Source organism: Brachyhypopomus gauderio, chromosome 8, assembly GCF_052324685.1.
Source record: "Brachyhypopomus gauderio isolate BG-103 chromosome 8, BGAUD_0.2, whole genome shotgun sequence".
Taxonomy (NCBI): domain Eukaryota; kingdom Metazoa; phylum Chordata; class Actinopteri; order Gymnotiformes; family Hypopomidae; genus Brachyhypopomus; species Brachyhypopomus gauderio.
Window position 1 is genome coordinate 26947495 of NC_135218.1, and position 13901 is coordinate 26961395.

The following is a 13901-nucleotide window of genomic DNA, read 5'->3' on the forward strand; positions in this document are numbered from 1 at the left end:
GAATCACATCTGGGTTTTTGCGCTGGTGTTGAAGGAGTCTAGGGCAGAATGGTGTGTCGAGCAGCAGCGTCCTGCTGGATAAGTGCCCCCCCCCACGCCTCCCACAACCCCCCTCGCCCCCGCTGCCCAAGGACAAGCTAAACCCCCCCACGCCCAGCATCTACGTGAGTCTCTCTCACACACACACACACACACACCCTGGGCTCGTGCGCTCGCCCCAAACCAAGTGCATTCTGGTCTTTGTAGTCTCTGCCCAGGATTAATTGCGCTTCTGTCTTGCAGTTGGAGAATAAGAGAGACGCGTTCTTTCCCCCCCTACACCAGTTCTGCACCAACCCGTCCAACCCAGTCACGGTCATCCGGGGCCTGGCGGGTGCACTCAAACTGGGTGAGTGTGTGTGAGAGTGTGTGTGTTCAAAAGAGACATGTAGACAACAAAACAAATGTGTGAAGTGTTTATCAGTGTGAAAGGTGAGCAGTTCTGGAGTGTTTTGGCGTGAGGACGTGTCTATTGGAACAGTGTGAGGAGCATGCGTGTGAAGGGGCGGTCCTCAGATCAGTCATGTGACTCTTCCTGTTGCTACACAACCAACCCGCTGCCTCTCAAGGGCAGAGTGGTGCACGGTGATGAAGATGATGAACGAGGAAGAAAGACGCAATTAAAGTTCTTTTGATTCGTGTGCAGTTCCATAGTAGTTTGCTGCTGAGGTTTTAGCAACACATGCTGGTGATGTTGTGAACGTCACACTGTTGTGTTTAATGTAAACAAGTTTTTTGTGTTTGTTTTGGGAGTGGACACCCTCCACCTGTAGTGGAGTAGAGAGTTGGCCATGAGCTGGAGGTTCTGGGATTCTTCTAGTACACGTTCATGCACTAGACTGTCGTACAGGGGCCGGGCCCCCTGAACACACGGCCGGGCCCCCTGAACACACGGCCGGGCCCCCTGAACACACGGCCGGGCCCCCTGAACACACGGCCGGGCCCCCTGAACACACGGCCCGGGCCCCCTGAACACACGGCCCGGGCCCCCTGAACACACGGCCCGGGCCCCCTGACCACACGGCCCGGGCCCCCCGACCACACGGCCCGGGCCCCCCGACCACACGGCCCGGGCCCCCCGACCACACGGCCCGGGCCCCCCGACCACACGGCCCGGGCCCCCCGACCACACGGCCCGGGCCCCCCGACCACACGGCCCGGGCCCCCCGAACACACGGCCCGGGCCCCCCGAACACACGGCCCGGGCCCCCTGAACACACGGCCCGGGCCCCCTGAACACACGGCCCGGGCCCCCTGAACACACGGCCGGGCCCCCTGAACACACGGCCGGTCTCGCACGTGCCCGGCAGTGACGCATGACGGCACCATTCTGCTCCATGTTGTCACTGGTTGGAATGTTTGGCATATTTGATGAGGACTTCTACCATCACAAGGCGAATCCAGTCTAGTGGGTGGTGTGTGGAGCGGGCTGTGTGTCTCCGCGTGGGTGTGTGGTGTGTGTGTGGAGAGGGCTGTGTGTGGGCAGAGATGTTCTTTCTCCACACACACCAATCAGCAGTACTCACAGATCCGATTTCCTGTGATCCGTCCTGTGTGTATCACATAAAAGCATATGGCGGTTAATTGAGTACACCATTAATTGAGCATCTCTACTTCCTGGTGAGGGCAAACGCCCTTCGGATGGTTTTGGTGAACATTTCTTCGCTCGTGGTTTCCATGGAAACAGCATAAGCCAGTGAAACTTCATGTTTGCACTCTGGTATGTTGGCACTAATGTTTGTGCTTGTGTAAGTGCTAATCGTGTTAGCGCCTGTGTTTTACGGCTAATTGTGTTTGTGCTTTGTGTTGTTCGAGGCCGTGTCTATTTTCTTAACTGTGATTGGTTGATTGATGGGCGATCTCTGTGTGGAGCGACAGCGCCATCTCCTGGTGTATTACTGTCATGTCGGTATACCTGCTGTCAGTAAACCCCCAGGTTCACACGTGCTCACTGACGCTGTCTGTTCTCCTGGCCGCTCCGTAGACCTGGGGCTGTTCTCCACCAAGACCCTGGTGGAGGCCAACCCCGAGCACCTGGTGGAGGTGCGCACACAGCTGTGTCAGCCCGCCGACGAGAACTGGGACGCCAGCGGCACGCAGAAGCAGTGGAGGTGTGAGAGCAGCCGGTCGCTCACCACCATCGCCAAATACGCCCAGTACCAGGCTGCATCCTTCCAGGAGTCACTACGGGTACAACACACACACACATCCTCACACACACACCCACACTCACACCCTCACACACACACACACATCCTCACACACACACCCACACTCACACCCTCACACACACACACACACACACACCCTCACACACACACACACCCTCACACACACACACACCCTCACACACACACACCCTCACACACACACACCCTCACACACACACACCCTCACACACACACACCCTCACACACACACACCCTCACACACACACACCCTCACACACACACACACACACACACCCTCACACACACACACACACACCCTCACACACACACACACCCTCACACACACACACACCCTCACACACACACCCTCACACACACACCCTCACACACACACACCCTCACACACACACACCCTCACACACACACACCCTCACACACACACACACCCTCACACACACACACACCCTCACACACACACACCCTCACACACACACACACCCTCACACACACACACCCACACACACACACTCACACACACACCCTCACACACACACCCTCACCCACACACGCACCCACACACACGCACACACACACGCACCCCCTCACACGCACACACACACTCACACGCACCCCCTCACACGCACACACACACTCACACGCACCCGCACACACGCACACACACACACGCGCACCCGCACACTCACACGCACCCCCTCACACGCACCCCCTCACACGCACACACACTCACACGCACCCCCTCACACGCACACACACTCACACGCACCCCCTCACACGCACCCCCTCACACGCACACACACTCACACGCACCCCCTCACACGCACCCCCTCACACGCACACACACTCACACGCACCCCCTCACACGCACCCCCTCACACTCACACGCACCCCCTCACACGCACCCCCTCACACGCACGCACCCCCTCACACGCGCACACACACACACGCACCCCCTCACACTCACACGCACCCCCTCACACACACCACCTCACACGCACACACACCCTCTCACACACACACACACACCATCTCTCACTCATAAACACACACCTACCCACATACACACACCCCGGTAACACAGAACATGCTCTCACACTCCATGTATTTGGGGTTGGGTAGTGTTGGGTAGTGTTGGGTAGTGAAGGACTCTTCTAAGGGTTCTGTGGTGATGCAGGCGTGTTTTGGCGCGTGTGTGATGATGTCCTCCTTGCCTGTGTTCCAGGAGGAGAATGAGAGAAAGGGTCTGAAGGAACTCTCCGACTCCGACATGTCATCGTCAGACACGTAGGTCCAGGGCATCCTAAGGCCTGGGTTTGGATACAGCCGCGGTTCTGATCCGACAGCTGTAGTTTGGCCCGATTGTTGATCTTCTCTCTCTCCTCTGTCGTTAGTGCTGCCAGGAGGCGCCGAGGTCCGTTCAAGCAAATCAAGTTTGGCACGAATATTGATGTTTCCGATGAGAAGAAGTGAGTGCTTTAAAGATGCTATTGTAAACATTCAGTAATTTAATAATTAAAGACACAACAGAGCAGTCTGGCCGTCTGAGACCCGTCAGTCTGGCCGTCTGAGACCCGTCAGTCTGTCTCTGACTGTGATGTTCCTCTTAGCACAGGTGACTGACCGTTTTGGAGGCCTCATGTGTTTTCTCATGATGAAAATGAAGCTATAAGCTTAGGCACAAACATAGTGTGGTTAGTGAAACCTTGTGTAGACTTCCCTGCAGAATAGCTTAGCCTAGCACCGACTGCCTTTGAGTTTTGCCTTAATGGAGTCTGATCTGATGATGTCTGATTTGTTTAAAATTAACTCGTGATTCTGTAAGATGCAGACTTTGTGTCAACGGAACGCCCTAATTTGTGTTTAGTTTGTGTGGTTTGCAGTCACATTTAGGTCTGCAGACTTTAGTACAAGGTTTTTTGTAACGACTTGCCTTTTCTGAGATGTTCTTCAAGTTGTCTTTGGTAAAATGGCCTCTATGTATGTAGGTTGTGCTGTGTATGACCTCACCCAACCTCCCACGTTTGGAACTGTGTGTGTGTGTGTGTGTGTGTGTGTGTGAGAGTGAGTGCTTGCGTGCGTGCCTGCGGCTTTTTTGACTACCATGCCAGAAAACACAGTTCTGGGTTCCCCGATGCGTTAATGCCAGTGTTGTATAAAGTATTAGAGACCCATACTTGAGTAAAAGTACAAGTACTCTATCAAAACATTGACTTGAGTAGAAGTTGAAGTGTTCTTTAAAAACTTTACTTAAGTAGAAGTTCAGAAGTATTCAGCATTTTTTGTACTTAAGTATTGCAAGTAGTTTAGTCTAAAATTTATTACTCAAGTACTGAAAGTAAAAAGTACAAGTATTGTGTTTTGAATTAATTAAAGAAAGCCAACAAAGTTTGATTATCAATAGTTTTTATATATCACTTACAAATCAAAGATGTCAAAGATCACAAGTACAAGTGTTCTGTATGTACGTAAAAAACTGGGGTTAACACTTTGTACACAAAAAACAGATAACCTATGTCCCGCTATGTCTTGACGCAGAAGTACAAATTCGCCTTAGTTTAGCTGAGAAAACGAGGTGTATTTTGGACGTAAAATCCGTCTGTCGGATTCTAAGGGTGAGCCTACTGCCCTGCGTTTACCCTCAATAAATGCCCTTACCCTATAAAAACACTACACTATAAGAATGGACACGATTAGTCAGCATGTCGCCTTTATTGCCAGCTAATGTTAAGTGAATTCTGCAGCACGCCATGAACATAATTAGGTTAGTTAGCTAAGATATCTAACCTAACTAGTGCTTACTGCGCTCTTCTGCTGTTACCAAACACGGTACCATCTCTTTTAATGAGATAAAAAGTGAATTATTTGGAATAATTTCAAATATATGTGTATTTGTATAAATATGTAAATTAAGCTGAAGGTGCTGGAAAATACTGAAAATGGACCTTCAAAGTGCCGTACAAGTGCATGAATTCCACCTTGTAACTTCGCACGCACAAAAATTGAGAGGTGCACGACCTCGCGACGCGACCACGCGCATGGGCGGAGCCAACACACATGGGCGGAGCCAACACGCATGGGCGGAGCCACCGTGATTGCGTCATTTTTGCCGCGCGGACCCTTGCAGCAGTCACGACGTGTCAAGTGAACCTAGATTATGAAGCTCAAGTGTTCAGCGAAGGCAGCAGCAGAGTAAACGAGACGCGACCGGAGCATCACAGTTATATCTCCAATCCTTTCTATATATCACCTTTTTTCTCATAAGACAGCCTGATCGCTTGACCCGGTGACGAGTTGTAATTGTAACGAGTAACTATACAGCACGTAAAAAATGTATCGGAGTAAAAGTATTAAACTGATGGAAAATATGTAGTGAAGTAAAAGTGGAAGTAGGAGAAAAAAATAATACTCCAGTAAAGTACAGATACAGCATTTGTGTCCGTAAAGCTGCCTGTGTATACAGACTGGCTGACTCCTGTGCTCCCCCTGCAGGTGGAAGTTGCAGCTACAAGAGCTGAGTAAGCTACCTGCGTTTGCCAGAGTGGTGTCTGCAGGGAACCTTCTCAGTCACGTAGGCCACACCATCCTGGGCATGAACACAGTCCAGCTCTTCATGCAGGTCCCGGGCAGTAGAACACCTGGTGCGTAAGCACGTACACACACACACACACACACACACACACACACACACACACAGACACTTTATTTCCCTTTACTTTTGAGGAGTGTTTTTTCCTGTGTTTCATGTCCTGTTCTCTCCCTGTAATGGAGATATAAGATGACGTATGTGTGAAGTAAGTCTTCAGACCTGAGGAGGTCTTTCTCCTTGTTCAGGTCATCAGGAACACAACAACTTTTGCTCGGTGAACATCAACATCGGTCCTGGGGACTGTGAGTGGTTCGCCGTGCCAGAACCGTACTGGGGCGTGATGAGCGAGTTCTGTGAGAAGAACAACATCAACTTCCTCATGGGCTCGTGGTGGCCCAACCTGGAGGACCTGTACGAGGTGAACGTCCCCGTGTACAGGTTCATCCAGCGGCCCGGCGACCTGGTCTGGCTCAACACGGGCACGGTGCACTGGGTCCAGGCCATCGGCTGGTGCAATAATATCTGCTGGAACGTGGGCCCTCTGACTGGTACGTCGTCGTAGAAAATGGTGGCGTGAATTTGTCTGTGTTTAACTGCCAGTCCGGTGGGGTGTGTGAGGAGCTGCGGTGTCTCTGCGTTCTGGCGCTGGTGCCGATACTCAAGGGTTCGTTTGGGTTCACTGCAGCACATCAATACAAGCTTGCGGTGGAACGCTACGAGTGGAACAAACTCCAGAGTGTCAAGTCGGCAGTTCCCATGGTGCACCTGTCCTGGAACATGGCGAGGAACATCAAAGTGTCGGACCACAAGCTTTTTGAGATGATCAAGTGAGTTGGGTCGTTCTCTTTGTGCTGTCCTCACACGGTCACTCCCTACCGTCAGTCTGGCCGTGTGGTCAGCAGACACTGCTCCCTGCTTCGGGCTGGAGAGCATGCCTGGTTCTGAACATGTCTTCTCTGTGTGTAGTTTACTGTGATGTTTGAACTTCATGTCTGTGCATCTGTTAATACATGTAGGGGTGTGGTTAAAAGTGTTGATTATTTCAAAAACATTTCTGAACAATCCTCTTGGGGGGGTTACAAATTTCTTTTCCAAGAAATTGTTTTCTAATTTCTTGGAAAGTGTCCTTGGGTGTCCTGAAAGGCACTTGAAATAAAATGTATTATTATTATTATTATTATTATAAGTAATAATAATAGGAGAAATAAACTATTTAAGAAAAGTGTTCCAGATACATCTATTTAACTAATAATTCAATCATTTTAATGAGTTAAGTAAATTTAACCTTTCATTAAAAATGTGCTGATTTTGCGGGGATTGCTGCAGTCATGTGAGTTTAGGGCCACTGTGTCAAGTCCAGTGGGGTCCTTCTACCTGGGGGAGCTGGTACCAGAGTCACATACAGGGGCAGCAGAGGGTTGATCTGCACCACTGCACCACCTATCGGATGTTTAGAGTAGCAGCAGCTATTAAAACTAGTGTATAGTTAGACCTGCTAAAGCCTGGTTTATACTTTCGCGAGTGACCGTAGCATGTGACTCCGCTCACCTCGCGCGAATGGAGGAAGCGTTTATACTTTCCGCGTACTCTCCGAAACGATATGTGGTAGTATAAAGAAACACCCCTCAAAAACAGGGGAAGGAACATTTATGACGAATTTTAATGTTGCTTTGTGTTTCAGGTTTGAAAAGTGCTGGAATTTAGGCTGAAGTACTTGAAAATGCTTGAAATTGTAACTACTTGGTTTCACAACAAATATCTGTCTGACTGAACAGTTCTCTTGTATTACGTTAACAAATACGAGCCTCTTGTAATTCCAGGACGAAACATGAGAGAACGTGAAGACGTTAAGATTGGGCATTTTGAAAATAAACAACCATTAAATAATGTGATTAAAAGCGAATTATTTCAAATCATTTTGAGTATATGTATAAATATTTAACTTATCTAAGTTTATCGTGCTGGGAAATATAGAAATGGACCTTGAAAGTTTCGTACAAGTGCTTTAATTCCACCTTGTAAAGGTGTATGAACTAGGGGTGTATTCAACTAAGGATTTTCATAGTCGAATCTGATTCGTCAGATTTTCCCTTTAGTCGACTAATAGTCGAATCAGGGGTTTTTTAAAGAGCACCTTAAACGGGATCCCGTTCTCATTCAGGACTTTTTTCCACTTCAAAGTAAAAACCTAAAACACTCAGATAAATGAATAAACATGGTAGGTTGTCTTTATTCAGCTTTTATATATTACTTATTTATTTTTTAATGAAACGTTAGAGAACATTAACCGTCAGTGCGCATATCGAACTGTCAGACAGGCACTGTGCAAAATGTCAAAAATATTTTAAATAAAATATGCCTGCCTGAAAATATATATAAAACATTTCCACACAACAGCAAACAAATTATAAGGAAAGGTTCAAGTAACGGGGTTTAAAAGCAAACAACAACAATAAATGTTTATAGGATTACTTGCCGAGACGCACCGCGACGAGACGACAAACGACAAACGTTTTTTTTCGCCTTACGCGTTTTAAATGGTATGCCATGTTGGTTGTTGTCGTGCGAAAATAAAAGACGTTGACGACATAACTTGCACTTTACTTTATTTGATTCATCTTTATCTTTTTCAAAATACTTTTGAAGTTTTTTTAGTAGACATTATAATCTCGGCGGACGCTGATCCTGTAGCGTGTTCAGCTCCGCTCGTTTGGATTGTGCAACTGCAGGGTGTGATGTATTAATGTGTAGTAAGGAAGATGCCTATTGTTAATGCGCACACATCATTTTTAAATATTTATTAACAGAAATTAGGATGATTTTATTTGACAAAAGGCTATATATAACGAAAACAAAGACATTTAATGTAACAACTAATGCTTAGCAACATCCTTGGGCACCCCCATGCAGTTAGAATGGTACATTCGACTATGACATTCATAGTCCACTAGGGGGTATAGTCGACTATAGTCGAATCAGCGACTATTGCAGGTCACCCCTAGTATGAACCCTGCAAACATGACTTTGTTCTTTGCGCTGAAGCGCAGCGCATGCAAAGTTACAAAATTCGAGAGGTGCACGACCTCGCGAATCGACAGCGCGTGGGGCCCTCGCGCACGGGGGGAGCCACAGCGATTACGTAATTTTCGCCGCGCGGACCCTCGCGCCGCTCGCAACGCGTCAAGTATAAACCAGGCTTAAGTCTCAAAGTTTAAAGATGAGGCTGACCGTGGGTGGGGCTAATGAGGGAGTCAGAACGAAGGCGGGACTGCTGTGGAGGGGGCGGGACTTTTGTGGAGGGGGAGTCTTGATTGGTGGTGTGTCTTCCAGGTTCTGCCTGCTGCGAACGCTGAAGCAGTGTCAGACGGTGAAGGAGTCGCTGGTGGCGGCGGGGAAGGAGACGGTGTGGCACGGGCGGAGCAGGGACGAACCCGCACGATACTGCACCATCTGTGAAGTGGGTCGCTCAGCGGTTCAGCCGTTCTGACTCTTACGGCACACGTTTTTCTGTTCATTCAGTGTTGCGCTGCTGGGAGGGGTGGTGGGTTCGTTGGTTCTCTTAAATAACGAAGTTTGAACTTTGTAGGTGGAGGTGTTCAACCTTCTCTTCATCACGAGCGAGAGCTACGCCCAGAAGACGTTTGTGGTCCATTGCCAGGACTGCGCGCGGAAGGGCAGCAGTGATCTCGAAGGCTTCGTAGTGCTGGAACAGTACAGGATGGACGACCTCATGCAGGTCTACGACCAGTTCTCCTTAGTAAGTTCTGCTCACGTTGCCTGCTGCACGCTACGCTCCTGACTATCTCACCGCCCCTCCGGGTAGAGCGGCCCCGTCTGGGTCGGTGCCGCCGTTTGCGGGCCTAGTGTCTTCTGTGGGGCTTTGTGGCTTTGTGCGTTGGGAGATTGGCATCACGCTTGGCCTTGGAGCAGGGCATGCTGGGAAAGGACTTCAGCCTTTTCTCTTTGTGTGTGCGTTTCAGGCTCCTCCCCTTCACTCCTCGTCGTCTTGACATTAAGACTCTGTAGGCGTGGACAATATTGCATTACAGGAACTTTATAAAAATGGACCCTTTCTGATATTCAGGAAAGTCAAGGCAGTCTGGTGCATGGCTGGTGACCATGGCGACCGCCCAGGGCTCCCGGCTGAAGCGGCTGTGTGTGTCTATGCAACCTGTTGATAAACTGCAGCGCATTGTGTCGGCCTGTAGGGGGCGGTAGTGGATACACGTCCTCCCTTCGATACGGATCGGATCTGCTTCTCTGGAGAATTCAAATCAAAATGTGGGGCAGAATATTATGGGAAAATGTTTTGTACATATTGTCTGTCACAACTGGCTTTGTCATTTAAAGACTACTGACTTGAGACCTTCTTCTGTTTCCCCTTTGTTCCTTGTTTTTGGGTTTTATTTTGTATTTCGTTAATGGCCTGAAACACGGCCCCTTTTCCTCGTCTCAAAGGTGGTTCCCTCACATTTGGGAGCGCTAGCCTAGCTGGTCTTTTTTTTTTTGTATTGTAGATAGCAATTTTACGACTTCTTTGGATGGCAAAATCTACAAAAAAAATTTGTAATGTGAAGATTTAGGTGATATAATTTTTTACTGCTTTTATGTTTTATCTGTCTTGTTATTTTGAGACCATGATGTTCAATATTTTTGTTTCTTATGTAAGAAAAAGGAGAACAGGAAGAAAACCGATCAGCCAAGTCACAGATGTATTGCACATAGACTAAGAAATAAAGTTTCAATTGTGATTTTTTTTTTCCCCTTTGGTTGTTTCTAATCTTGATGTACATTTACACTATTTATAAATACATATTTATTGCTTGGAGATATTTGTTGATGGAATGCTGTTATTTTTCCCAGAGAACCTGCCATTCAACCTGAAGGAGTTTTGTCATTTAAACTCCTGCGTTTTCTATATGGAAATAAAAGTGCTTAGCAAGCATTGTACAGAAACCATGACACTGTTTTGTTTGAAGAATGTTTTATGAGTTATTAAAACAAGTTCACAACACGTCCGAGCACATTTGATTTTAATGCGACAATGTGCCATGTGTTAACGTTTGAACGTCCCGTGTTCTTATCTTGACTTAAATGTTAGTTTTATAAATTTCACATTTTGCATATAAAGCAATTCCTTAGGTCCTATGCAATACTATATCAGCTACATGTTTTTTAAAGGTGCTTCTTAGGCCAGTTTATATGGGGAAGGTGTTTGGTCTATTTACAGGTAAGAGTTGTTTACGTGCTCTTGAGCATTAAAATAACATCCCATAATAACATCCGTAATGGTTGGCATGCACACAGTCTCGTAAGAGTGGCCCTCTACAAGCCCTCGCTGACTATACTGCACTGCTGCTCAGTTGGAGTGTATCTTCGCCCTCTTCCACAGTCCAGGAGCGACGTGACCCCACCGTGACGTGGTCCGAGTCCCACGAGCTGAAGGGCGCGAGGTCGTTTAATTACGCTGCAACGTGATTATGCGGAAGACGTGCGTGTCGCGGTTTTTGTTTGGATCTCTAGTGTCTAGTGAACTTTATATGTAACATGGAGTTTTTTTTTTTTTTTTACTTGCTAACAAACTAACATTTTCCATAATTTGCTAATGTTAAATTCATTTTGGTTGATTTATTAACTTTTTAAATCAGATTACTCCCACATTCGTAGTTTTTATCAAAAATAATTACTATTAAAAGCACACACACCGGCATATTCCGTTTATTTGTTGCTCACCTATGATGTCATTTCCGTGCCAAAACTAGGGGGCGTAAAAACACGTGCACGTTTAAAATGTTTCGCGAGCGTAAATATTCAAGTCGTGCGCGTTTGTGTTGGTGCGCGCGCTCAAACTCTTCACTCGAATGTTTTCTTCCTTCTCGATTTTATGACGGTGGTGCTCGTGCGACAAGTACGTTTGCTTCCGCTCTTTTTTTGGAGCTTTGATTTTGATGATGAGGGGCGTTTTTTGGACTTTGGGGGCGGGGTGACGAATATATATATAAATATATATATAAATAAATAAAGTGCACGTTTTTGTTTTTCGCCCTTACTTTTGGCACGGAAATGACGCCATAACGAATTCCGTATGGAGTCCACTTCGCAGATCATTTCTAAAGCGATTAGTGTTGCCCTAATGAAGGACTAATAAGGACCAAAGAGCGTGCAAGCCTTCCCCTCAAAGATAAGTGTTCATGATTTTGTTAAATATGTTTAATATATATCACAGTTTGCACCTGTAACAGCTCAAATTACCGTCTTTATCCTTCCTGTCGGGGACTGTGCAGCTGCATGAAGAGAACATCTCGATGGCTCCAGTTATGGGACAGGACACGAGGGCGCGAGCAATTGCTTCTTTCAGTCTCCCAGACAAACTCTCCCAAGCTCCCCCTACTGGTGGGTCTGTATTCTGCATCTAAAAACTATGCCCCCTAACTAGTCCCCTCCATGCTACAATTTACAAGTGCGGAAGTAAAACGTTTAGTATTTTCTTCTGTTATTCTTGCAACAATGCTGTACCACCACCAGCTCCCCCAAAAGCGAATGTTAACAATGTACTTCAAATAAAATTAAAAATAGCGGTAAAGCATGAAGCTGAAACCTATGAAGCTTATATGTCATTTCTTGGCATTTTCCTGCATTTTGTCAAAAGAGAGAATGCTGGAATTGTTGATAAATTATTTATTGTATGCTGAGCACACATTTAAAACTCCTATAGCTCATGTAAACACTTCAGCAAAATATTTTATTTTCAAATGAACAACAAAAATGACTCAGTTGAAGGGATACATTTATTTTAATTCAGCACTTCCATTACCACTCTGTCTCTGTACTGTACTGAATTTTGCTGTCAGAAAATGCTAATGAGATGCTAATGAGATGTATCTGAAACCCAGCAGACAATGTAGCTGTAGGTTCACCAACACAGATATCTACACTGAATGCCAGGTACAAAACCATCTCGGGGTGAGTGACAGTTCAAACGGCCAATCCGATTCTTCATCTTCCCTCCATCACGTGCTTCCAGTCTGGCTGTGCAAACATTCCACTCAACCCACCAAGGTGAAGTTCAAGGTGATTCTGTAATTCGTGTCAAATTCAGTGTCCACTTTAATTCCTTATGAAATCAAAAGACGTCTCTGCAGACGCTCCAAGCCAAAGCATCTGCTCTCTGTCAGTGACCCTTAGACGCTGTCATGGAGATACAGCACATCTCAGAACCGTGAGTTAATGGAAACCATCAGAGACCCAGTAGCCAGATGTAGCTGCTGCCAGGCAGACAGGACCTACACTGACTACTGAGCTACGAAGGGGCTCCTGACCACGGCACTGGAAAACTGCAAAGACACATTCAAACTATAGAGGGCGCCAATGCTAGTTCTAATGACTGAGATCAACGTGGTCTTATAAGGTTGCTAGACAAGAGTGATCCAACTACAGCGTTAGTGGCTATAATTTATATATGAGATTCAGTGGTAAAGGGTTTTATTGGAGATACTGGAATTCTGATCAGTATGGTCTCTCAAAATATAATATTAAATGGTTGCCTTACGCCCCCCACCCCTTACAAGCAGGAAAGTGCAACTTTTTCTCCTCTCTTGAAGTACGGCGTACCTGCTCTGTCTGTTGGGGCATTGCAGCCTCTACTGATGTGAAGACAAAGTCGGGCTGAAGCCTTGTGTGGCAGTGCTGCCCAGCACTTTGGGATTATTACACCAGGCTGATACGATAATCTCAGAACAGTGGGATTACTATGCCAGGTTGACATGACAATCCCAGAACAGTGGGATTACTATGCCAGGCTGACATGATAATCCCAGAACAATGGGATCATTACACCAGGCTGACGTGATAATCCCAGAACAATGGGATCATTACGCCAGGCTGATGTGATAATCTCAGAACAGTGGGATTATTACGCTAGGCTGATGTGATAATCCCAGAACAATGGGATCATTACGCCAGGCTGACATGATAATCTCAGAACAGTGGGATTATTACACCAGGCTGATGTGATAATCCCAGCACAGTGGGCCTGGTCTCAGGACTCCGTTCTTCAGAACCAGAGAGTCGACTCCTCCAACTCAGCA

At 47.0% G+C, this 13901-nt stretch overlaps 1 protein-coding gene and 1 long non-coding RNA gene across 8 annotated transcripts in view; both read left to right on the forward strand.

The window, feature by feature from the left end:
• kdm6al (lysine (K)-specific demethylase 6A, like) overlaps positions 1 to 10828 on the forward strand; it is a 42192-nt gene extending 31364 nt beyond the window's left edge. For 3 of the 5 annotated variants that reach the window (XM_077015962.1, XM_077015964.1, XM_077015965.1), the window contains 11 exons: positions 35 to 164; positions 283 to 388; positions 2024 to 2229; positions 3451 to 3512; positions 3620 to 3694; positions 5718 to 5866; positions 6060 to 6362; positions 6500 to 6641; positions 9145 to 9271; positions 9401 to 9571; positions 9899 to 10828. In XM_077015962.1, the coding sequence (XP_076872077.1) occupies positions 35 to 164; positions 283 to 388; positions 2024 to 2229; positions 3451 to 3512; positions 3620 to 3694; positions 5718 to 5866; positions 6060 to 6362; positions 6500 to 6641; positions 9145 to 9271; positions 9401 to 9571; positions 9899 to 9931 (1504 nt within the window). In that variant the 3' untranslated portion in view covers positions 9932 to 10828. Of the gene's footprint in view, positions 1 to 34; positions 165 to 282; positions 389 to 2023; positions 2230 to 3450; positions 3513 to 3619; positions 3695 to 5717; positions 5867 to 6059; positions 6363 to 6499; positions 6642 to 9144; positions 9272 to 9400; positions 9572 to 9794 lie in introns of all 5 variants that reach the window. The other 2 variants (XM_077015963.1, XM_077015966.1) reach the window with 1 other exon arrangement.
• A 1047-nt stretch (positions 10829 to 11875) lies between these two features.
• LOC143522195 (uncharacterized) overlaps positions 11876 to 13901 on the forward strand; it is a 29652-nt gene continuing 27626 nt past the window's right edge. For all 3 annotated transcript variants that reach the window (XR_013132956.1, XR_013132958.1, XR_013132957.1), the window contains exon 1: positions 11876 to 12207. This is a non-coding gene — a long non-coding RNA (uncharacterized LOC143522195). The remainder of the gene's footprint in view (positions 12208 to 13901) is intronic.